Genomic DNA, 24,871 nt, shown 5'->3' with positions numbered 1-24,871 from the left:
ACCTTTCAGTCCGCAGACCGATGCTCTACCACTGAGCCAAACCGGTTTCGGTGAGTAAATTCTTGATACTGTAGGATTCACAGTTTGTCTGGTTTGTGTTGACAACTACCATACTACCATACCATATACAGGTAATAAATTTCCTTTATTTTCATTTAACAATAAATGTGTACTGTATTCTTCATGGAAAAATAAGACATCCCTGAAAATAAGACCTAGCGCATCTTTGGGAGCAAAAATTAATATAAGACACTGTCTTATTTTCAGGGAAACAGGGTAGAAGATAGTTCTGAAGATCAAATGACAATTTGGATGGTTTCATGGTGGTGTGTGCCCCAATGGAAGATTCTAGATCGTTGTGCATGAGTGGACTTCAGCAGCACAGAGAGCAGTGACAGACACACTGAAATGAAGGGCCTAATTCCTGTGTGTAGAGTCCCAGGCAGGCCAATGCAGGCAGGCTGTTAGATGTGAGGATGGTTGTCACCAGGGCCTGATGGCTGGGAGGGGTCTGGGAATGGGAGTTGGGGCTTTCTGGCTGCCTATGGGTGCTGGTTACTCAGGTGTGCACATTCCATTTGTGAAAATCCATCGTGCTGAATACTCATGACCTGAGCACTTTTATGCATGTGTGTATTAAACTTGAGGCAATACTTCACACTCTTACTAAGTGGCCACGCTGGCCAGTGTGTACTGAGCCTGCTCTTGCCAGCCCCACGCCTAACTGCTTCCCAGCCCTGAGAGGTGAGAAAACCAGCAGAGCCACCCCGGTGAGGGCCACATAGCTGGTGAGTGCCAATCAGATGCTCTGCCTCACAGCACTCAGTGGGGGGCAGAGAGCAGCAGTGACATCTGCCACAGAGGCCAGTGATCCTGAGGCTGCAGCTGGCACTGGAGGAGCAGGGAGTTGAGAGGCTGCCTCCTTGTAGTCTGTCCTCTCTCAACCCCATGCGAAGGGTGCAGGGTGGGACCTAGGGAGTTGCCAGAGGATATGAACTCCAAGGCTGGGCACTTGTTCTTGGGCCTGTGCTGGTATATGAGCGCCGGCCTGGCTGAGCTGCAGCCCCAGAGTGAAGTCCAGTGTATAAAGTGTTGGCAGAGGCCAGGGGGGAGGGTTTGGGCTTCCCAAAACCTGTCCAGTCCCATAAGTATCCCTTTTTGTTTTGGTGGTATATGCTGGCTGAGCCTGGCAGCTCCTCTGTGGGGTACAGCCCCTCTCCTCCGGTATCAGCCCAGCTATATATACTGTGACTTAACTCTGGTTACAGGCCTGGACAGGGTATGGGGACAGCTCCAGAGAGGCACCTGTTGTCTCTCCAGGGGGTCCCGGTTAGCAAGTTCAGAGGCATCATAAGAGTCAAACTGCATGCACACCAGGTCCCCACACAGGGGGCTGGGAGAATGGGGAATGCCCAGACATTGACAGTGTCAAGCTCAGCCACTGTGGCTCTTGCATCTGGATTTGAACTTGAGTTGTTCTGCTCTTCCTCGGAGATATGGGCCCCTTTGAAACTGCTAATGAAATTTGGGGCTCTCCCAGGGTTTTCAATTTTTTGTTAATTGCCCTCCACTTGTCATTGTCATCTCTAGTTCAGTGCAACTTAGTTAACAGCCCTCCAGGTCCATTATCCCTCCCTCTCGTACTTTTCAAATAGCTGAACCAGTTTAAAGCCTGATCCTGGGCCAATGAGGCCTGTTCAGTCCAATGCACTGGCCCCTCTCCAGCACCTTCTCCCAAGTCACCCGGGAAAGTGTCAGCGGCAGGGCTCCGGACAGTGGGGCAGTGTGTGCCCCCCTGCACCAGGGATGGGGCTTCCTCACCGACCAGGCACAAACCCATTCACTGCCTGCTTTCTTGGACTACCTCACTCCTTGGACTACCTCCAGTCTCCGGGAGCAGATGCTGAAGTGGAGTTGGGAAAATCAAAGATTTCTCAGCAAAGTCACACCTTGTAGAGGAGAAAAGGAGGGAGCAGGATTGGGCAGGAGGAACCATCAACTATGGTGTGCTAGCCACTGGGCAGCTCCAGAGCACACTGCCTGTTGGAGGGCACCCTGTGGGCAGAATAGCTGCCTTGCTCTGGCTGGTGTGGCTCGGTTGGGGGTTGGGTGTCATCCCTTGCACTGAAAGGTTGTTGGTTCAATTCCTGGTCAGGGCACATACCCAGATTGTAGGTTCAATCCTTAGTCGGTGCACTTGCAGGAAGCAGCCCATCAGTGTTTCTCTCTCCCTCTCTCCCTCTCTCTCTCTCTCTCTCTCTCTCTCTCTCTCTCTCTCTCTCCCTCCCTCCCTCCTTCCCTCCCTCCCTCCCTCCCTCCCTCCCTCCCTCTCTTCCTTCCTCTCTTTCTAAAATAAATTTTTGAAAAGGAAGGAAACTCTGACACTTGTTACAACATGAGTGAACTTTGAGGACATGCTCAGTGATATAAACCAGTCACAAAGGGACAAAATACTGTGTGATTCACTTATTGGAGGCACTTGAAATCATCAGATTCATAGATACAAAGAGTAGAATGGTGGTACCAGAGGCTGGGGGCTTGGAGGTTATTGTTTTTAAATATTTTATTGATTTTTTTACAGAGAGGAAGGGAGAGAGATAGAGAGTTAGAAACATCGATGAGAGAGAAACATCGATCTGTTGCTCCAGCACACCCCCCACTGGGGATGTGCCCACAACCAAGGTACATGCCCTTGACCTGAATTGAACCTGGAACCCCTCAGTCTGCAGGCTAACGCTCTATCCACTGAGCCAAACCGGTTTCGGCTGGAGGTTATTGTTTAATGGGGAGAGTATCAGTTTGAAAAGATGGAAAACCTTTGGGAATCTATTGCACAACAAAGCAAATATTCTTTTTTTTTTTTTTTAAATATATTTTATTGATTTTGTACAGAGAGGAAGTGAGAGAGATACAGAGTTAGAAACATCGATGAGAGAGAGTCATCGATCAGCTGCCTCTTGCTCACCCCCTACTGGGGATGTGCCCACAACCAAGGTAAGTGCCCTTGACTGGAATCGAACCCGGGACCCTTCAGTCCCCAAGCCGACGCTCTATCCATTGAGCCAAACCGGTTTCGGCAAAGCAAATATTCTTAAATACTGAACTGCACAGTTAAAATGGTTCTGAATCCAGCCTGTGTGGCTCAGTAGTTGAGCATCATTCCCTGCACCAAGAGGTCAACAGTTAGATACCTGGTCAGGGCACATGCCCAGGCTTTGGGCTCTTTCCCCAGTAGAGAGCATGAAGGAGGCAGCTGATAGATGATTCTCTCCTTAGAAGAGTCGGCAAACTCATTAGTCAACAGAGCCAAATACCAACAGTACAATGACTGAAATTTCTTTTTTTTTTTTTTTTTTGTAAAGAATTTTTGTGAGTTTATTTGAGTCAAACTTTCAACATATACCGGGAAGCAGAACCTCAACGGATTGAGATAATGCTCCCTAATTTTTTTTTTTTTTTTTATCCAAAATGTGTTTATTGAGCCGAAACCGGTTTGGCTCAGTGGCTAGAGCGTCGGCCTGCGGACTGAAAGGTCCCAGGTTCGATTCCAGTCAGGGGCATGTACGTTGGTTGCGGGCACATCCCCAGTAGGGGGTGTGCAAGAGGCAGCTTGTCGGTGTTTCTCTCTCATCGACGTTTCTAGCTCTCTATTTCTCTCCCTTCCTCTCTGTAAAAAATCAATAAAATATATTTAAAACAACAACAACAACAACAAAAAAACCAAAATGTGTTTATTGGGATGGTTTCCCACTCATCTTGATTTGAGGTGCTTTTAGTGCTGCTTCCTTCTGAAGGAGCATCCTTCTGTAAGCCTTGCTTTTCCTCCTGTTGGCTGACAGAGAACAGTGGAGCAACCAACACACAAAACTACCGTTTGTGCGTGGCTAAAGACGGTGATTTTATAGCATCCTGGGCATTTGACATCCATGAAGTAGGAATTGGGGCTCTGCACCAGGCGCTTCTTCTTGTGTTTCCTCTTCTCCTCTTCCGGAGAGGGATGGAGGAGATCCTTAGCGAGAGGCATATTGTCGTGGGGAGGTCGTCACCACTGGAGAGCTAAAATTTCTTTTGAGAGCCAAATTTTTTAAACTTAAACTTCTTCTAACGCCACTTCTTCAAAATAGACTCACCCAGGCCGCAGTACTTTGTGAAAGAGCCACACTCAAGGAGCCAAAGAGCCGCATGAGGCTCGAGAGCTGCAGTTTGCCCACCACAGCCTTAGATGTTTCTCTCTCCCTCTCTCTCTAAAATGAATTTAAAAAATTTTTAATGGTTCCAGTGGTAAATTTTATGTCATTTTCTTTTACCACAACTAGAAAAAAGGATGTTGCTGAAACAGATCGCTGTGCAACCCTGGCTGGGAATGCAGGAAACGGGTTCTGTCCACATGCTCCCGCTTCCTGGTGGCTTGACACAGGTCACTTGCCATCTCTGTGTGAGGAACACGCTAACCTGTCCATCCTCAGATAATGGACTGGGAGAAACAAAGTACAGCAATATGAATATTGGAGCCCAAAGATCCTGCTGCTGCTCTTCCTGCCCTGACTATTCTGTCTGGGTTCTCAGTGGAATGCCAGGGTGGATGGTATAGCCAAATGGACTCAGGCACACGTCCCAGCCCCATTGGATGCTGCGTGCTACAGAGGTTCCCTTTCTCACAGAACCACCAGACCTGTGCCCAGGTATATGGAGAGTCGAGTATTTGCCAGTGCTTGACCCACCAGTGCTGTTTATTTATTAATTAAAGGGCATTATTTTTTAAAAATATATTTTTATTGATTTCAAAAAGGAAGGGAGGAGAGAGAGATAGAAACATCAAAGATGAGAATCATTGATCGGCTGCCTCCTGCACACTTTCTACTTGGATTGAGCCCATAACCCGGGCATGTGCCCATAACCGGAATCAAATCCAGGACCCTTCAGTCCACAGGCTGACACTCTATTCACTGAGCCAAACCAACTAGGGCCCATCAGTGCAAGTCGTCAGTTCTCCCCTGGGTCTAGTGAATTCTGCCCCCTGCCTAGAGAGGCAAGAAGAATAGTTCACATTCCCCATAGACAAAGAGGGGATGGCCTGAGGGTCTGATCGTTGCAAAGCGGGAAAGAGCAAAGACAGACACCTACAGGTTTCCTTTCCCCCTGCATCCTTGTCTTGGTGCAGGGCCGGCATGCAATACATTCCTTCGGGTCAGTGTCCCATCCGAGGGGAGAGGGAACCCCCTGTGGTTGTGGCCGTCCAGGACATGAGAAGCAATCGCTCTTACGAGCCTGGACCATAAACTTAACCCATTCAACCCAGGCGTTCATATCGCCATACCCAGTTTCTGTTTTAAGTCTGCCTAAGTCTTTGACTTCAATTATCTTTATTATCTTAGAATCATTTTCTGGCCTATGGGGTGCTAGTTCCTAACTTCGTTCCTGAATCATCGTATCTGGCGATAAAGCTAAAGTCTTTTTCTCAATTAACTGGAGGGCTAGTCCTCTTAAGGGATCTGTCCTGGAGATGTCTGCTCCTAGTCCATCTACTCTTTTTTTTTTTAAGTATATTTTATTGCTTTTTTACAGAGAGGAAAGGAGAGGGATAGAGAGTTAGAAACATCGATCAGCTGCCTCTTGCACACCTCCTACTGGGGATGTGTCCGCAACCAGGCTACATGCCCTTGACCAGAATCGAACTGGGGACCTTTTCAGTTCACAGGCCGACACTTTATCCACTGAGCTAAACCTCTGCTTCTTTCTAACTACTCACAATGCAGTTCTTATACATGGAAAAACCTTATTTTAAAGTCCCAACTCTATTGTAAGTCTACACTGAGTGGCTAGATTATTATGCGTTCAAAGATCATAATAATCTGTCCACTCAGTGTAGTTCCTCAAAAGTTGATCTTTAGTAGGAAGGTCAGCAGTCCTGCCAAGTATGGGAGTCCACATAACATCTCCTAGGTGACAATCCCCATCTTTCCTTGGAGCTGTTCTAATCCTAAGGAGAGCTTTGGGAGATATTTGGTCCCGGGCAATTTGGTTTCATAATTTTTCTCTTAAGGGTCTGATTCATTCTTTCCATCTTTCCTGAGGAAGGGGTGCCAGGGAGTGTGATGGCCCCAAATGACGTCTAACCCTTCCGTTATTCCCTGCAACACCTTTGAGCTGAAGTGACTCCCGTTGTTTGAGTCAACATTTTCCATCAGACGGAACGTAGGTACGATCTGCTCTAAGACTACTGTGATGACTCTCCTTGCTGTGGCAGTTGAGGGGGAAGGCCTCCACCCAGCCAGAGACGGGACCCGCTATTGCCATAGGTATCTTTGTCATTCCACCCTAGCAGCTCTGTGAAGTCTACCTGATTGCTCTGAAATGGTCTCAACCTGGGTGGTCTCCCCCTTTCAACTGTCTCCTTACCACTTTTTCATTTATTCTTTGGCAAGTCACACATCCCCCTCATACCTTTTAGCAATAGTATAGACACCCACACAGCCATAATTCTCTTTAAAAAAATATATATTTTACTGATTTTTTTACAGAGAGGACGGGAGAGAGAGATAGTTAGAAACACTGATGAGAGAGAAACATTGATCAGCTGCCTCTTGCACACCCCTTACTGGGGATGAGCCTGCAACCAAGGTACATGTGCTTGACTGGAATTGAACCTGGGACCTTTCAGTCCGCAGGCCGACGCTCTAGCCACTGAGCCAAACCGGTTTTGGCCACAGCCATAATTCTTAATTACAGTGTAACTCACACATGGGTTGGCGACCTCAGTGACTCCCTCTATGCAGTATGAACATCAGGTCCCTCATCATGAGCTTGCTTTTCATTTCTCTCCCATCAGGGAGCACTCATCTTCATCTCCTATTTTAGTTGCTCCTATTTTATCTAATTCCTTTCCTTCCTCTTTAGTAAATCAGGGCCTTACTGTTACCGTTGGAGTTGGAACACGGGATCAGGTTAAAGAGTCCTATTTTTTCCTCCAGAGAGGCTTATTTGGCAGCCTCATCTGCGAGTCTGTTACTTACAGCCTTCCCTTCTGGCTGAAACCAGTTTGGCTCAGTGGTAGAGCGTCGGTCTGCGGACTGAAAGGTCCCAGGTTCGATTCTGGTCAGGAGCATATACGTTGGTTGCGGGCACATCCCCAGTAGGGGGTGTGCAAGAAGCAGCTGGTCGATGTTTCTCTCTCATCGACGTTTCTAGCTCTCTCTCTCCCTCCTCCCTCCCTCTCTGTAAAAAATAAAAAATAAAAAATTAAAAAAAAAGAACTTCCCTTCTGGTTTCCATTTACAACAGCTATTTCTGTCAGGTGTAAAGACTTGCTTGACTATAACTCCATGGACCAATTATTATTCCTGGCTGTTGATTCCCTGTTCTCCCAAATTTATCCAAAAGTATGCACTACTGATACAGAGTCACAAACCCAAACAGACAGCCAAAATGAGGAGACAAAGAAACAACCCCCAAATGAAAGAACAAGAGAATTCTCCAGAAGAGATGAATGAAGAAGAGGTAAAAAATTTATCTGAAACAGAGTTCACAGTAATGATGGTAAAGATAGTCAACAGCATAAAAAAATATATAGTAACTATGAAAAAAGAATTGTTGGAAATAAAGAATGACATAACACAAATAACACCTTGGAAGGACTACATAGCAGAATAGGGAAAGGTGAAGATCAAGTCAGTGAATTACAAGACAGGGTTGAAAAAAAAATCACTCAATCAGAGAACTGAAAAGAAAAAAAACAATTAACAAACATGAGGCCAGCTTAAGGGAGCTGTGGGACAATGTGAAACATAACAATATTAGAATAGCAGGTGTGCCAGAAAATCCAGAAAAGGAGAAAGGGACAGAGAACATGTTTGAAGAAATAATTACAGAAAACTTTCCTAACCTGGTAAAGGAAAAAGTCACACAAGCACAGGAGGCACAGAGAACCCGAGCAAGAAGAACCTAAACAGGCCCACACCCAGACACATCATAATTAAAATGCCAAAAATTATTATTTTTTATGTTTTAATCCTCATCCAAGGATATTTTTCTATTGAGTTTTAGAGAGAGTGAAGGAGAGAGGGAAAGTCAGAGAGAAATATTGATGTAAGAGAAATACATCAATTGGTTGCCTCCTGCACAAGCCCTGACCAGGCCTGGGCTGGGGAAAAGCCTGCAACCAAGGTATGTGCCCTTGACCAAAATCAAACCTAGTGTCCCTTTGGTAAACAGGCTGACACTCTCTCCACTGAGCCAAACTGACTAAGGCTAAAATGCCAAAAATTAAAGACAAAGAGAATCTTAAAGGCAGCAAGAGAAAAGCAAACTGTTACCTACAAAGGAGTTCCCACAAGGCTGACACCTGATTTCTCATTAGAAACTCTACAGGCCAGAAGGAAATGGCATGAAGTACTCAAGGTAATGAACAGCAAGGATCTGAAACCATGATTACTATATCCAGCAAGGCTATCACTCAAAATAGATGGTGAAATAAAGAGCTTCCTAGATAAAAAAAAAAAAAAGGCTAAAGGTGTACATTACCACCAAGCCAGCATTACAAGAAATGCTAAAGGGACTGCTGTAATGAGAAGAAGAAATGGAGAGAGACACCTAGACATACAGAATTAAAATGGCAATAAATAAGTACCTATCAATAATAATAAAAGTGTAATATGCTAATTAAACCAGGTGTCCTTCTGGATGACCTTCTGGATGAAGCCAGGGCTGCAAGGGAAGCCTGGGTCCTGGGTGCCAGAGGGAAGCCAGTGCTGGCAGCCAGGGGAAGGAAGGTCTACTCTTGAATGAATTTCGTGCATCAGGCCTTGAGTCAATAATGACCCTAAACGTAAATGGATTAAATGCTCCAATCAAAAGACATAGGGTTTTTGAATGGATACAAAACATGACCCAACTATTTGCTGTCTACAAGAGGCCCACCTCAGAACAAAAGAAACGCAGAAGATGAGAATAAAGAATAGAAAACAATTTTCCATGCAAATGAAAAAGAAAAAGAAAACTGGAATAGCAATGCTCATATCCAACAAAATAGACTTCAAAATAAAAGCCATCACAAGAGACAACAAAAATCACTACATAATACTAAAGGGATAGATCAAAAAAGAGGACGTAACCCTGGTAAACATATATGTGTCCAATATAGGATCACCCAAATATATAAAAAATACTTCTAGAGGACTTTAAGGCAGAGATCAACAATGATACAGTCATAGTATGGGATTTTAACACCCCACTGACTTTACTGGATAGATTTTCCAGACAAAAACTTAATAAGGAAACAGTGACTCTAATGGACATACTGGGTCAGATGGATTTACTATTAATTGACATTTATAGAATACTAAAGGCCCAATGCACAGATTTGTGCACTCGTGAGGTCCCTTGGCCTGGCCTGCAGGGATCAGGTTGAAAGCAGCAGTCAGACATCCCATGAAGGGTCCCCAATTGAGAGAAGGCACAGGCCAGGCTGAGGACCCCACCAGTGCACAGGGCCTCCAGTTTGCATATAAGATCTTTGGTTAATCTCTTCCTGCTCTCCCCCTCCCCCTTTCCCTTTGAGATTCATCAGTCTGTCCCATATTTCCATGCCTGTGGTATCCACTCCTGCGTTGAGCATCTGCCCCCTGGTGGTCAGTGTGTATCATAGCTACACCAGTCACTTAGGCTTTTATATATTATATATAGACTAGAGGTCCAGTGCATGAATTTGTGCACAGGTGGGGTCTAGCTGGCCCTCCCCAATCAAGGCCAATTGGGTAGAGCTGGCCCAGGGAAGGGGCCATGGGAAGTTGGCTGGTTGGCCCCACCCCTGATCAGGATGGGAGGCAGATTGGGTGCCCAGCCACCTGAGGGAGGGGCTGCAGGCAGTTGGCTGTCTGGGGGGAGGGGCTGCAGAGGTTGGTGAGCCAGCCCCGCCCCAAATCAGGGTAGGGGGGGCGGTTGGGGGCAGGGCTGGCCATGGGGAGGGGCCACGGGTGGTAGGCCAGCTGGCCCTGTCCTCTGGTCAAACTCCAGTTGAACTCCAGGTCAAACTCTCAGTTGAGGGGAAAATGTGCATATTAGCCTTTTATTATATAGGATATCACCCCAACACAGCAGTATATACATTCTTCTCAAGTGCACATAGATCATTCACAAAGATAGACCACATGTTAGGACACAAAACAAATCTCTACAAGTTTAAGAAGACTGAAATCATATCAAGCATCTTCTCAGATCACAGTGGAATGAAATTAGAAATAAACTACAGTAAAAACACCCCAAAACATACAAACACATGGAGGCTAAATAACATATTATTAAACAATGAATGAGTTACCAACAAGATCAAGAAAGAAATAAAAAACTTTCTGAAAACAAATGAAAATGAACATTCAACAACCAAAAATCTCTGGGACACAGCAAAAGCAGTCCTGAGTGGAAAGTTCTTAGCACTACAGGCATACCACACACAAAACAACAGCAAAAAAAACAAAAACAAACAAACAAACAAACAAAAAAAACCCAGAAAAAAACAGCAATAAACTATTTAACCCTACAACTTAACTAGAAGAAGAACAAAAAACGCCCAGAGTAAATAGAGGGAAGGAAATAATGAAGATTAATGAAGAAATAAATGACATAGAGAATAAAAAAACAAAAAACAAAAAACAAAAAAAACAAAACAAAAAAGAACAAAATCAAGAGCTGGTTGAAAGTATAAACAAAATTAAATTGATGAATCATTAGCCAGGCTCATCAAGAACAAAGAGAGCCAAAACTGGTTTGGCTCAGTAGATAGAGCGTTGGCCTGCGGACTGAAAGGTCCCAGGTTTGATTCCGGTCTAGGGCATGTACCTTGGTTTGGGCACATCCCCAGCAGGGGGTGTGCAGGAGCAACAGATCGATGTTTCTTTCTCATGGATGTTTCTAACTCTCTATCCCTCTCTCTTCCTCTCTGTAAAAAATCAATTAAAAAGAAAAAAAGAAAAGAAAAAGAAACAAAGAGAGCCAAAACCGGTTTGGCTCAGTGAATAGAACGTCAGCCTGCGGACTGAAAGGTCCCAGGTTCGATTCCAGTCAAGGGCATGTACCTTGATTGTGGGCAAGTCCCCAGCAGGGGGTGTGCAGGAGGCAGCTGATAAATGTTTCTCTCTCATCGATGTTTCTAGCTCTCTATCCCTCTCCCTTCCTCTCTGTAAAAAATCAATATAATATAAATCAATAAAATAAACAAAGAGAGAGGACCCAAATAAATAGAATCTGAAATGAAGGCGAAGTAACCACTGACACCACAGAAATACAAAGGATTGCAAGAAAATATCATGAACAACTCTATGCCAACAAATGGACAATGTGGATGAAATGGACAAATTCGTAGAAAAATACAATCTCCCAAAACTGAATCAGGAGGAATCAGAAGACCTGAATAGCCAAAACTGGTTTGGCTCAGTGGATAGAGTGTCGGACTGTGGACTCAAGGTTCGATTCCAGTCAAGGGCATGCGTTTTGGTTGTGGGCACATCCTAAGTGGGGGGTGTGCGGGAGGCAGCTGATCGATGTTTCTCTCTCATCAATGTTTCTGACTCTATTCTTCTCCATTCCTCTCTGAAAAAAAAAATCAATAAAGTATATTAAAAAATTGATACCTTAATCAATTAAAATAAGTAAATAAATAAATCCAGCAAAAAAAAAAATCTGAATAGACCAATAACAGCTGATGATATAGAAACAGTAATAAAAAAATCTTCCAGCAAACAAAAGCCCAGATCCAATGGCTTCACAGGGGAGTTTTACCAAACATTCAAAAAAGGAACTAACACCTCTACTCCTCAAACTATTTCAGAAAATCCAAGACGTAGGAGCACTTCCAAACTCTTTCTATGGGGCCAGCATTATCCTAATTCAAGACACTAGATAAACACACTACAAATAAAGGGAATTACAGGCCATATCTCTGATAAACATAGATGCTAAAATCTTCAATAAAATATTAGCAACTTGGATCCAGCAATATATTAAAAAGATCATACATCATGACCAAGTGGGATTTATTCCAGGGATGCAAAGCAGGTACAATATTCACAAATCATTAAATGTGATATATCCTTAGACAGTTTGGTTCAGTGGATAGAGCCTCAGCTTTTGGATTGAAGGGTCCCAGGCTCGATTCCAGTCAAGGGCACATTCCTGGGTTGCAGGGTCGATCCCTGGTGTGGGCGTACAGGAGGCAGTCTGTCAATGATTCTCTCTCATCATTGATCTCTCTCTCTCTCTCCCTTCCTCTCTGAAATCAATAAAAATAAAAACAAATAAATAAATGTGATACATAACAAACAAATTGAAAAAAAATCACATAATCATATCAATAGACACAGAAAAAGCATTTAACAAAATCCAACACCCATTTTTGGTAAAAACTCTCAGCAAAGTAGAAATAGAGGGAACATATCTCAACATTATAATTGTCATATGTGACAAACCTATAGCCAACGTTATACCTAATGGGCAAAAGCTAAAACAATTTTCCCTAAAAACAGGAACAAGACAGGGATGTCTGCTTTCACCATTGTTATTCAACATAGTACTGGAAGGCCTAGCCACAGCAAGAAGAAGAAATAAAAGGCATCCAAATTTGGAGGAAGTAAAACTCTCATTATTCACAGATGACATAATATTGTACATAAAAAACCTTAAAGACTCCACCAAAAACTACTAGATTTAATAAATGAATTTAGCAATGGAGCAGGATACAAAATCAGCACCCCAAAATTGATGGCTTTTTTATACACCAATAATGAATTATCAGAAAGAGAAACTAAACAAGCAATCCCATTTACCATTGCAACAAAAAAAATTAAGATACTTAGGAATAAACTTAACCAAGGAGGCAAAAGACCTGTACTAAGAAAACTACAGGACATTGAAAAAAAAGATAAACAAGTGGAAGAATATAATGTGTTCATGGATTGGTAAAATCAACATCATTAAAATGCCTACCTAAAGCAATCTACAGATCAATGCAATCCTTATTAAAATACCAATGGCATTATTTCACAGAACTAGAAAAAATACTCCAAAAATTTATGTGGAATTTTAAAAGACTCCAAATAGTTGCAGCAATCTTGAGAAAGAAAAACAAAGTTGGAGGAATCACAATACCAGATTTCAAGTTATACTACAAAGCCACTGTAATCAAAACAGCCTGGGACTGGCACAAGAACAGGCATATAGATCAATGGAACAGAACAGAAAACCCAGAAATCGACCCAAGCCATTACACTCAATTAATATTTGACAAAGGAGGCAAAAGCATACAATGGAGTCAGCAAGTCTCTTCAATAAATGGTGTTGGGAAAATTGGACAGATACAAGCAAAAATGTGAAACTAGACCACCAACTTACACAATACACAAAAATAAACTCAAAATGGATGAACTACTTAAATGTAAATCTTGAAACCATAAAAATCCTAGAAGAAACCATAGGCAACAAAATCTCAGATGTCTCTCATAGCAATATGTTTACAGATATATTTCCTAAGGCAAAGAAAACTAAGATGATAAACAAATGGGACTATATCAAAATAAAAAGCTTCTGCACAGCAAAAGAAACCATCAACAAAATAAAAAGAGAACCCACTGTTTGAGAGAACATATTTGGTAATGATATATCTGATAAAGGGTTACTATCCAGAATATATAAGAAACTCATACAACTTAAAAGAAGAGAGACAAACAATCCAATTAAAAAATGGGCAAAGGGAGAGAGAAACCAAGATGGTGGCATAGGTAAACACCTATACTGCTGCCTCGCACAACAATTTTATGGACCTTGAGAGCTTGTTTGGAGGTTCTAGCAGGGAAGCGCAGCTACTCGTATACCCTTGACCGAAGACCAGTCCTCTCCTCTTGGGGGAAAGTTGTCCTCTTCGACCGAGCGCGCAGTTTCGGGAGGGACGCACATGGATCGGTGAGGGAGGAGGGGGACACCCGCCAAGCCAGCCAGATCAGCCGAATCAACCCTGGCGATCAATGGGGTGACAGATGTCGCAGCCAGATCGCCCTCACATCCTCGCACAACAATTTTAAAACTGCAACTGGAAGAGGATCCAAGATGGCTGCTCGGGTATACACCTAGCCGCAGCAGCTCACAACAATTTCAAAGGAATACAACTAAAATGTAGAGTGGACATTGCCCAGAGCTACAGGTAGTCGACTGACTGAAAACTCTACAATAGGAAGGAGGGAGAAAACCAGAAGGAAAATCAGAGGAGCTGAAAAAAAGCCTAAGGTACGGAGACATGCTGCGCGCTCGCACGCACGCGCGCGCGGAGAGGTCGCAGCCGGAGAGGAGGAGAGGGCTGGGTGCTGCCTGGCTTTCCCTAGCAGGAAGGAAATAGAACCCCCAGCCTGGGCTGAACCCCCGAACTGGCAGCGCTGAGCCCCAAGTTATGTGCCAGACCCTGGGGACCCAGGCTCCGGCAGGGAGAGACAATCCCGGGGGACGGCGAAATGCGGGGCCCCCGGAGTCGCACGCACATGGCGCACAGAGGACTGAATGTTGACTCTGATGCTGGATTACCCTAGCCGGAAGAAACAAAGCCTCCAGCGGCAGCTCTGAGCCTCAGTCCAGACCTCCCCGAACTCCAGGTCTGGGCCAGTCCCTGGGGACCCAGGCTCGGGCAGGGGGAGACGGGGCTGTGAGGTGGAGTCCTGGGAGCGCGGCGAAAGGCCGAGCCCCCGGAGTCGCGCACACTGTGCGCAGAGGACAGTCTGTTGACTCTGATCCTGGACTCCCCTAGTGGGAGGGAGAAAGAAAGCTCCAGACTGGAGGAACGCCACGAGGAGCAGGAGCCCCTGCCGGACACCGGCCAGCTGGGCGCCAGCAAGGAGCCGGGCGACGGGGCCCCCAGTGGGGGGGGTGCCCCTGAGCCTTCGACTGCTGAGCGCTGGCAACGGAGCCAAGGACTGGGGCTGCTTCCTGGGCGGCGCCGACCCCGGCAACAGGCTGGAGCAGCGCGGGAGCCCGCGGAGAACAAAGGGGTGCCACAGGCCAACCTGCTGAGCTCCCAGGACAAGGAGGAAGAAACCAAAGAAGTTCTCAATGTGAAGAAATCAAGTGAGAACAAATGATAGTAAAATTACTTAAGAAAGAATACAAAGAAGATCTTGAAAAATCAAAGACTAAGTCAGAACTCAACGCACCAGCCAACATTGCAACATAAATGCGTTTTGTTGTTTTTTTAAAAAAAAAGAAAAAAGAGAAAAAAGGGACAGAATGTTGGAACAGCGGCGACCAGGCCTAGAGTGGCCAGGCACAAGGCAGTGGCAGCTGGGCCCGGAGCAGCAGTGGCCAGGCCCCAGAACAGCAGCAGCCAGAACAAGAGCATCAACGGCCAGCACTGGAGCAGCCAGACCTGGGGCAGTGGCAGCCAGGCCTGAGGCAGAGGCGGCCAAGCCCAGGGTGGCCAGTCCAGGAACACCCAGACACGGAGTGGCTGGGCCCGGAGAAGCCCGGCCCAGAGCAGCCGGGTTGGGAGCAGCCAGGCCCAGAACAGCAGTAGACAACCACGAAGAATCCAGGCTGGGAGCGGCCAGGCTCGGAGCAGCCGGGTCGGGTGCGGCCAGGCCCGGAGCAGCGGCGGCCAGGCTGGGAGCGGCTAGGCCCGGAGCAGATGGGTCTGGTGTGGCCAGGCCTGGAGCAGCGGCTGCCAGGCTGGGAGCGGCCAGGCCCGGAGCAGCAGCTGCCAGGCTGGGAGCGGCCAGGCCCGGAGCAGCCGGGTCTGGTGCGGCCAGGCCCGGAGCAGTGGCTGCCAGGCTGGGAGCGGCCAGGCCCGGAGCAGCCGGGTCTGGTGCGGCCAGGCCCGGAGCAGCGGCTGCCAGGCTGGGAGCGGCCAGGCCCGGAGCAGCAGCTGCCAGGCTGGGAGCGGCCAGGCCCGGAGCAGCCGGGTCTGGTGCGGCCAGGCCAGGAGCAGCGGCTGCCAGGCTGGGAGCGGCCAGGCCCGGAGCAGCCGGGTCTGGTGCGGCCAGGCCAGGAGCAGTGGCTGCCAGGCTGGGAGCGGCCAGGCCCGGAGCAGCCGGGTCTGGTGCGGCCAGGCCCGGAGCAGTGGCTGCCAGGCTGGGAGCGGCCAGGCCTGGAGCAGCCGGGTCTTGTGCGGCCAGGCCCGGAGCAGTGGCTGCCAGGCTGGGAGTGGCCAGGCCTGGAGAAGCGGCTGCCAGGCTGGGAGCGGCCAGGCCCGGAGCAGCCGGGTCTGGTGCGGCCAGGCCTGGAGCAGCGGCTGCCAGGCTGGGAGCGGCCAGGCCCGGAGCAGCCGGGTCTGGTGCGGCCAGGCCAGGAGCAGCGGCTGCCAGGCTGGGAGCAGCCAGGCCCGGAGCAGCAGCAGCCAGGCTGGGAGTGGCCAGGCCCGGAGCAGCCGGGTCTGGTGCGGCCAGGCCCGGAGCAGCGACTGCCAGGCTGGGAGCGGCCAGGCCCGGAGCAGCCGGGTCTTGTGCGGCCAGGCCCGGAGCAGCAGCTGCCAGGCTGGGAGCGGCCAGGCCCGGAGCAGCCGGGTCTGGTGCGGCCAGGCCCGGAGCAGCGGCTGCCAGGCTGGGAGCGGCCAGGCCCGGAGCAGCCGGGTCTGGTGCGGCCAGGCCAGGAGCAGCGGCTGCCAGGCTGGGAGCGGCCAGGCCCGGAGCAGCCGGGTCTGGTGCGGCCAGGCCAGGAGCAATGGCTGCCAGGCTGGGAGCAGCCAGGCCCGGAGCAGCGGCTGTCAGGCTGGGAGCGGCCAGGCCCGGAGCGGCCGGGACCGGAGCAACCGGTCCCAGAGCAGCCGGGTCGGGTGCGGCCAGGCCTGTAGCAGCAACAGCCAAATCCAGAGCAACTAGGTCGGGAGCGGCAGTGACCAGACCCGGAGCAGCTGGTTGTGGAGCGAACCAGAGCAACAGAGGCCAGGCCCGGAGCAGCCAGGCCCGAAACAGCTCGCTCCTCGCCTGTACCTGCCCACGGCTGCCTCTCAGACATGGCTGGAAACTTTTGCGGGAACTTGAGGGTCTGCTGAATCAAGTGATGAAGGCTTAGATCTGGATGTGTTGAGTTAGTATAGCGCTGGGGTGTTGATCTGTAAGTGCCTTGGGTGGGGCCTGGATGAGGCTGGTTGACCTATTTGGAAATGTCTTTTGTGTGAAGTGTATCAATGGGCATGTGGAGGTATTATTGATATGAGATAATGCTAAGTAACAGATTTACTATCTGAAAAGGGATTTACTATCGGGGAAAGGGAGGGAGGAAGAGACTGAACATAAACTGTGCACCTATGGATGAGGACAATGGGGGATGGGGAGGGGGCGGAGGGTGGGGTGGGAACCTGGTGGAGGGGGGAAGAAATGAGGAACCTTTGTAATAATATGAACAATAAAGATTGATTTGAAAAAAAAAAAATAAAATAAAAAAAAAAAAAATAAAACTGCAACTGGAAGATAGAGTGGATATCATCCAGAACCACTGGAAAGCTGGCTGAGTGGAAATTCTACAACTAGAAGGAAAGATAAAAGGACACTCAGACTCAGAGGAGCTGTGGAGGACAGAGGTGTGGAGACTTGTGTGTGTGGAAAGGGTGGGCGACTGAATACACGCTGGCTTACTCGCAGCACGGAGAGGACGGATAGCAAGAGCTAGCTTTCCCATTTGGGAGGGAAACAAAACCTCCCAACTGCACAGAACTCCAGTTCCAGTATCCAGACTCATTCAGGGAGAAACTGGACTGTCTGGCAGTGGGCGAAACTCAAGAGCAGCCTTCTCTCAGAGGTTTGTGCAGCCACTGATGCAGGACACTGAGACACAGGAGCCTCTTAGGGCAGGGCTGATGGGAAACCAAGGCTGTCTGCTCCATCCTGAGACTCTGCCCCATCCAAGCTGAGCACAGAAGCTCTCCCAGGCCAATTGGCTGTGATTCTCACAGCCAATTGGCCTGGAGTTCAACTCCCTGCAGTGATATTAACAACAATCTAGGCTTAACTACAACAAGACTGCACACACAGCCCACAAAGGGGTGCACGGAGAGTGACCACCTCAGGTAACTGGGAAGGCGGAGCCACTGGGCCCTGCTAGGACACAGAGCACACAAAGCCACTCCATCAACTCAGGGAAGCAGCTAAAATACAGAGACAAAGAGGCAGGTCACAGGTGGAGGAAATGGAGGAAAGTAAATGACTGGATATAGAGTTCAAAACTACGGTTATAAGGTTTTCCAAGAATTTCCTAGAAAAGGCCAATAAATTTAATGAGACCCTTGAAGATATGAAAAAGGACCAACTAGAAATTAAGCATACACTGACTAAAATAAAAAATATTATACAGAGACCTAAAAGCAGACTAGAGGGTTGCAAGAATCAAGTAAAAGATTTGTAACACAAAGAAGCAAAAAACACTCAAAGAAAAAAGGAAAAAGAAAAGAAAAAAGAAAAAAAGAATCCAAAAATTGAAGATAGTGTAAGCAGCTTCTCTGTGACAACTTCAAGCATCCCAACATCAGAATTATGGGGGTCCCAGAAGAAGAGAGAGAGAGAGGTTGAAAACCTATTTGAAGAAATAGTGACTGAAAACTTCCCCCACCAGGTAAAAGAAATAGACTTATAAGTCCAGGAAGTGCACAGAATCCCAAACAAAAGAAATCAAAAAAGGACCACACCAAGATACATCATAATTAAAATGCCAAGAGCAAAAGACAAAGAGAGAATCTTAAAAGCAGCAAGAGAAAAACAGTTATCTACAAGGGAGCACCCATACGATTGTCAGCTGATTTCTCAACAGAAACTATGCAGGTCAGATGGGATGGAAAGAAATATACAAAGTGATGAATAGCAAGAAACTACAACCAAGATTACTCTACCCAACAAAGCTATCATTCAGAATTGAAGGGCAGATAAAGAGCTTTACAGATCAGAAAAAGCTAAAGGAGTACATCACCACCAAACCAGTATTATATGAAATGCTGAAAGGTATTCTTTAAGAAGAGGAAGAATAAGAAAAAGATAAAGATACAAATTATGAACAACAAATACGTATCCATCAACAAGTGAATCTAAAAATCAAGGGAATAAAAAATCTGATGATCAGTATTAACTGGTAAATATAATAGAATCAGGGGCATAGAAAGGGAGTTGACTGACAATTCTTGGGGGTAAAAGGGAGTGGGAAGAGACTGGACAAAAAGTGTACACCTATGGATGAGGACAGTGGGAGGGAGGTAAGGAGAGAGGGTGGGTAAAAACCTGGTGGAGGGGAGCTATGGGGGGATAAAAGAGGAACAATTGTAATAATCTGAACAATAAAGATTTATTAAATTAAAAAAAAGGGCTAAGGACCTACTTAGACACTTCTCCAAAGAGTACATTCAAATGGCCAAGAGATATATGAAAAAGTGCTCAAAGTCACTGATCATCAGAGAGATGCAAATCAAAAGGAGAATGAGGTATCATCTCACACCTGTCAGAATGGCTACCATAACAAATCAACAAATGATAAGTGCTAGCGAGGATGTGGAGAAAAGGGAACCCTAGCACACTACTGGTGGGAATGCAGACTGGTGCAGCCACTGTGGAAAATAGTATGGAGTCTCCTCAAAAAATTAAATATGGGAGAAACCAAGATGGCGGCATAGGGTAGACACCCGAATGCAGCCTACCACAACAAATTTGAATTTAGAACTGAAAAACAGGGGAAATATCACCCTGAAGTGCTGGATGGCTGGCTGAGAGGAGGCTCTACCATCTGGGAAGGAGAAAGAAGGCACTCTGAACCTCAGGAACTGTGAAGGTGTGGTGAACTGTTGGCGTGAAAAGGCGGCCTCAGACTTTGCTGCTGGCTTGCTTGCGGAGCTCAGAGAGGGCGGGCCGGGCTGAGTTCGCTACTGGCATACTCCCGGTGCACGAAGAGGGCGGACAGCTAATGCGCGGCTGGCTTTCTTGTTCGGGAGGAAAGCAGAACCACCCTATTCCACTGATAGATGGCCCCAGACAGGGAGAGGCCGGACTGTCAGGCAGTGGGCAGAGATCTCTCGGAGGTATGTGAAGCCAGAGGGATAAAGAGCTAGAAACATTGATGAGAGAGAAACATCGACCAGCTGCCTCCTGCACACACCCCCCCCCCCCCCCACTGAGGATGTGCCCTCAACCATGGTACATGCCCTTGACCGGAATTGAACCCGGGACCCTTCAGTCCACAGGTCGACGCTCTATCCACTGAGCCAAACCGGTCTCAGCAGGCCTAGCATTCTTGTTTCCCATCTTTGGCAGGTCCTTTGTGACTACCCTCTGTGCTCAACCCCCTACTGGAGATTTCTTGCACACCCTGAGATTCTCTTCGTCCATCTCCCACCGTTTCCCTCGCAGGGGAACGAAACCGTGAATTGGGATTCCACACTCATTTCATGTCCAGGACATGTCTCTGTCTCTGAAAATACCCAACCACCAAGGCAGTCCAATTTTCCTACCTTGGCCGGTGCATGAGGTTGCCTAGTTGCCACGGTGCCTTCTTTCTCTTCCCTGTGTTGGTCTTGACAACTTCTGGAAAACAGTCTTGGGCTTGTCTGTGGCTTCCATGGGGGATGGGACATCCATGCAGAGCCTGCCCCCTGAAATCAGGTGGGATGCATCTCCTCCTCGACAAGGGCCATGCTCTGCATGGGCACAGAGCTCTTGACGAGCCCCCAAACTTGTGAGGAACACGCTAGCCTGTCCAAACTCAGATAACAGACTAGGAGACACAAAGTACAGCAATAACAAAAGTTTAATGGTGGTCTTGCTTGCTTGGCTGTTTGGTAGGCAGGCACACCAGGGGTGGTTACAACTAGCAATTTATCTCTAGTGCTCAAGTCCCTCCCCGGGTTCCTCATTGGCTGAGTAGTATGGAATGCACAATCTTCCCAGACATCGCTCAAGTTTCATTATCACCTATTGGGCTATTTTAAAAGTGAGCTGTGGGCTTTTGTCTCCACCTCCCTTTGTCTCTGTGATGCAGGGGTCTTCAAACTACGGCCCGCGGGCCACATGCGGCCCGCAGAGAAGTCTGATCCGGCCCGCCAGGTTTTTTGGGCAGTGAGCGCAGCCGAGGTGTAACAGTAGGAATTAGAAGTTCATATAGTCCGGCCCTCCAGCTCTCTGAGGGACCGTGATCTGGCCCCCACTTTTAAAAGTTTGAGGACCCCTGCTGGGAGGCCTTCCTGGGTGTATGCCTTCTGACAGTATACAGTCTTTACCTACTTCCTCATGTCATCCTGAGCCATCCTCCCTGCTGGCGAGCTCTTTCTAAAATTCTGTTTGCCCAGGGGCTGCCCAGGTACATGTAATTTGTCATTCCGGTTAAATGCCTTGCCTTGCCTTGAAAATGGACCACCTCTGACTCTATTTCTAACACCTGGGCTCAGGTTGCCTTCTCTTACAGAGTGAGGTGTTTGTTCGAGGCTTTGCAGCTCTGAGAGCTGGTGTGCACAGTGAGCCTGACACAGTCCTTCATCAGCTTTCCCTCAAGTGTGACACCTGCAAAAACTACACACATCAACCCATTCTGTGAAGCGAACACAATCATTCTCTGTGTGGACGGGCCATTTATTTTCCCATTCACTGCAGGCAGACTTTGGGCTGTGCAGATAGACTTTAAGGTGGTCACGAGCAGGGCTGCTCTAGTCACCCAGCCCTCTCCTTGGTGCACAGCGAAGATGCTTTGGTGGGTGCCACGGGGACAATACTGGGCCAGGCTGAGCAGTGACTCAGCTCTAGTATAAATCTCCGTTTTCCAAGGTGGTTGGAACCCACTCCCACTCCCACCTTGTCAGCAGGCACTGTACTCTCTTTCTCACCAGCCAGGTAGTCTGAGCACCTGGCATGTGCCTTGGCCTGAAATTGAACTGGTGACCTTTTGGTGCACAGGATGACACTCTAACTAACTGAGCAATCTGGCCTGGGCACCAGCCATTTTTTTTTTAATACTTCTCCCTGCTCCATTCTTTCCCTTCTCTATTTTTGTGATCTCAATTGCACAGATGTAGATATTTTTATATTGTCCAAGATATCCCTCAGGCTCTTTAATCTACTCCCCACTATCTTTTTCAGTTGGAATAAATTCTATTAATAATTTTCCAGTTCACTGAGTTCTCCTCTGCCCTTGTACTCTTCTGTTAGGCCATCCAGTCATTAACTTTAATTTATGATATTCTAATGTTTAGTTATAGAATTTCCACTTTTTAGAGATAATTTCTAGTTCACTGTTGTGACTTAAAAAATATAATTTTACTTGTTAAAGGTACATTTTCTCTTACATGAGTGACTAATCTATCTAACAAAAGAGAAACATGCAAATTGACCATACCTCCATGATGCCCACAAGCCACACCCACCAGCCAATCAGGAGTGAGTATGCAAATTAATCCAACAAAGATGGTGGGGGGCCAAGGAGCTGGAGCCAGCTGGAGGCTTGGGTTGGCCCTGGCAATGGAGGAAGCCAAGCTTCCCTCCTGCCCTGGCTGGCCCTGGCCTCAGCTCAAGGCTACAAAGTTTCAATTATAGAAGATAAATAAATCCCAGATACCAGGGCTTCTGCTTGAGTCGCCAGGGGGCAGGGCTGGCCTACAAACCACCACAGGCCTCTCGCCCAGACCGCTCCTTGCCCCAAGGGAACCCCCCTGCTCTGGGACACCCTTCAGGGCAAACCAGCCAGCCCCACCCATGCACCAGGCCTCTTTCCTAGATAATAAAAGAGTAATATGCAGATTGACCATCACTCCCACATACAAGATGGCTGCCCCCATGTGGTCAAAGATGACTGCCTCATGTGGACAAAAGATGACCACTCAAGGTGGCCAGCAGGGGAGGGCAATTGGGAGGGACCAGGCCTGCAAGGGAGGGCAGTTGGACATCCCTCGAGAGGTCCCAGATTGGAGAGGTGCAGGCTAAGCTGAGGGACACCCCCACTCCCCCATGCATGAATTTCACGCACCGGGCCTCTAGTGTGTGTGTGTGTGTGTGTGTGTGTGTGTGTGTGTGTGTGTGTATATATATATATATATATATATATTTATATTTATATTTATATTTATATTTATATTTATAAAGAGGTAATATGCAAATTAGCCAGGATGCCATAACAGTCATGACCGGCTCAGGAGGAGGTTGTATGTGCAGATGGGCCTGGAGCGGAGACACAGCACACAGGGGGTCTGCCCCTGGCCCCAGCGGCCATGGTGCAGCAGCTGCTGGGGCCGGGGCCAGTGCCGGAGTGGAGACTCAACAAACAGCGGGGTGGGCCCAGAGCGGAGACACAACACACAGGAGAGGAGACACAACAAACGGGGGTGGGCCCAGAGCGGAGACACAACACACAGCTGGGCCCACCCTTGCTGGAGATAGTGCACCAGCAGTCCCACCTCTGCATGTGAGCTACAGAGGAAACACCTTTTCTTATCACTCAATGGCTAAGCTCACAATGTTTTTGGTAACTTGGGTAATAAGTATCCAAGAAGGTGATCTAGGGTTTTTCCACCTCACTCCTGGAGGAAAAAACGAAGGTCCACTGCTGGAAGGTTAAGAAGTGTCAGATCCTGCCAAGACTTGTTTGGCTCAGGGGATGGAGCATCGGCCTGTGGACTGAAGGGTCCCAGGTTCGATTCTGGTCAAGGGCATGTACCTTAGTTACAGGCATATCCCCAGTGGGGATGTGCAGGAGGCAGCTGATCAATGTTTCTCTCTCATCGATGTTTCTAGTTCTCTATCCTTCTCTCTGTAAAAAATCAATAAAATATATTTTAAAAAAAGAAGTGTCATATCCTGCCCTAGACAGTTTAAAAAATATATATATATATTTTATTGATATTTTTACAGAGAGGAAGGGAGAGAGATAGAGAGCCAGAAACATCGATGAGAGAGAAACATTGATCAGCTGCCTCCTGCACACCCCCTATCGGGGATGTGCCTGCAACCAATGTACATGCCCTTGACTGGAATCGAACCTGGGACCTTTCAGTCTACAGACCGACGCTCTACCACTGAGCCAAACCGGTTTCGGCTGCCCTAGACAGTTTTGCTCAGTGGTTAGAGCCTTGGCCTGCAGACTGCAAGATCCAGGTTTGGTTCTGATCAAGGGCATGTACTTAGGTTGAGGCTCCTTCCTGGATGGGGCCCAGATCAGGGCTCATGCACGAGGCAACCTATTGAAGTGTCTCTCTCACATTGATGTTTCTCTTTGTCTTTCCCTCTCTCTTCCATGCTCTCTAAAAACCAATTGAAAAATATCTTCACGCCGGGACCGGTTTGGCTCAGTGGATGGAGCGTCGGCCTGCGGACTGAAAGGTCCCGGGTTCAATTCCGGTCAAGGGCATGTACCTTGGTTGCGGGCACATCCCCAGTGGGGGGTGTGCAAGAGGCAGCTGGTCGATGTTTCTCTCTCATCAACATTTCTAACTCTCTGTCCCTCTCAATTCCTCTCTGTGTAAAATCAATAAAATATTTAAAAAAAAAGAAAAAAAAAAAGAAAAATATCTTCAGGTGAGGATAAAAAAAAAGAAAGAAAGAAATGTTATATCCTATAGAGACATCTTGAAATGCTCAAAGAAAGTTGTCATTTTTTTGTGGTGAAGGGACTGGAGTGGATGTTGATCCCTGTGGGGAGTGAGCCTAATCCATCAATAGGACATCTCCTGAGGGCTTCTGGACTGTGAGGGGGGCAGGCTGAGCTGAGGAACCCCCTCCCCCAGTGCACGAATTTTGTGCACTGGGCCTCTAGTCCTATATAATAAAAGGCTACTATGCAAAGGGCAGAACAACCAGTTGCTATGATGCACACTGACCACCAGGGGGAAAACGTTCAATGCAGAAGCTGCCCCCTGATGGCCAGTGTGCTCCCACAGGGGGAGTGCTGCTCACCC

At 47.5% G+C, this 24,871-nt stretch overlaps 1 protein-coding gene and 1 long non-coding RNA gene across 2 annotated transcripts in view; both read right to left on the bottom strand.

Annotated features, from left to right (window-relative positions):
• Window positions 1–24,871, bottom strand: part of LOC311625094 — a 38,410-nt gene that overhangs the window by 7,057 nt on the left and 6,482 nt on the right. The gene's annotated exons all lie outside the window — the stretch shown is intronic.
• LOC311624105 (small ribosomal subunit protein eS27-like) lies at window positions 3,727–4,046 on the bottom strand. The gene has a single exon (XM_084886961.1). The coding sequence runs from the start codon at window positions 4,022–4,024 to the stop codon at window positions 3,773–3,775; it is 252 nt and encodes an 83-aa protein (XP_084743087.1). The 5' UTR covers window positions 4,025–4,046; the 3' UTR covers window positions 3,727–3,772.

Source organism: Pipistrellus hanaki, assembly GCF_964339955.1.
Source record: "Pipistrellus hanaki genome assembly, chromosome: 6".
Lineage (NCBI taxonomy): Eukaryota > Metazoa > Chordata > Mammalia > Chiroptera > Vespertilionidae > Pipistrellus > Pipistrellus hanaki.
Note: the sequence above shows the minus strand (reverse complement) of the source record. Positions and strands in the feature narration are given on the sequence as shown.

Coding starts and splice junctions, on each gene's coding strand:
- LOC311624105 (XM_084886961.1), bottom strand. CDS start 4,024: ATGCCTCTCGCTAAGGATCTCCTCCATCCCTCTCCGGAAGAGGAGAAG.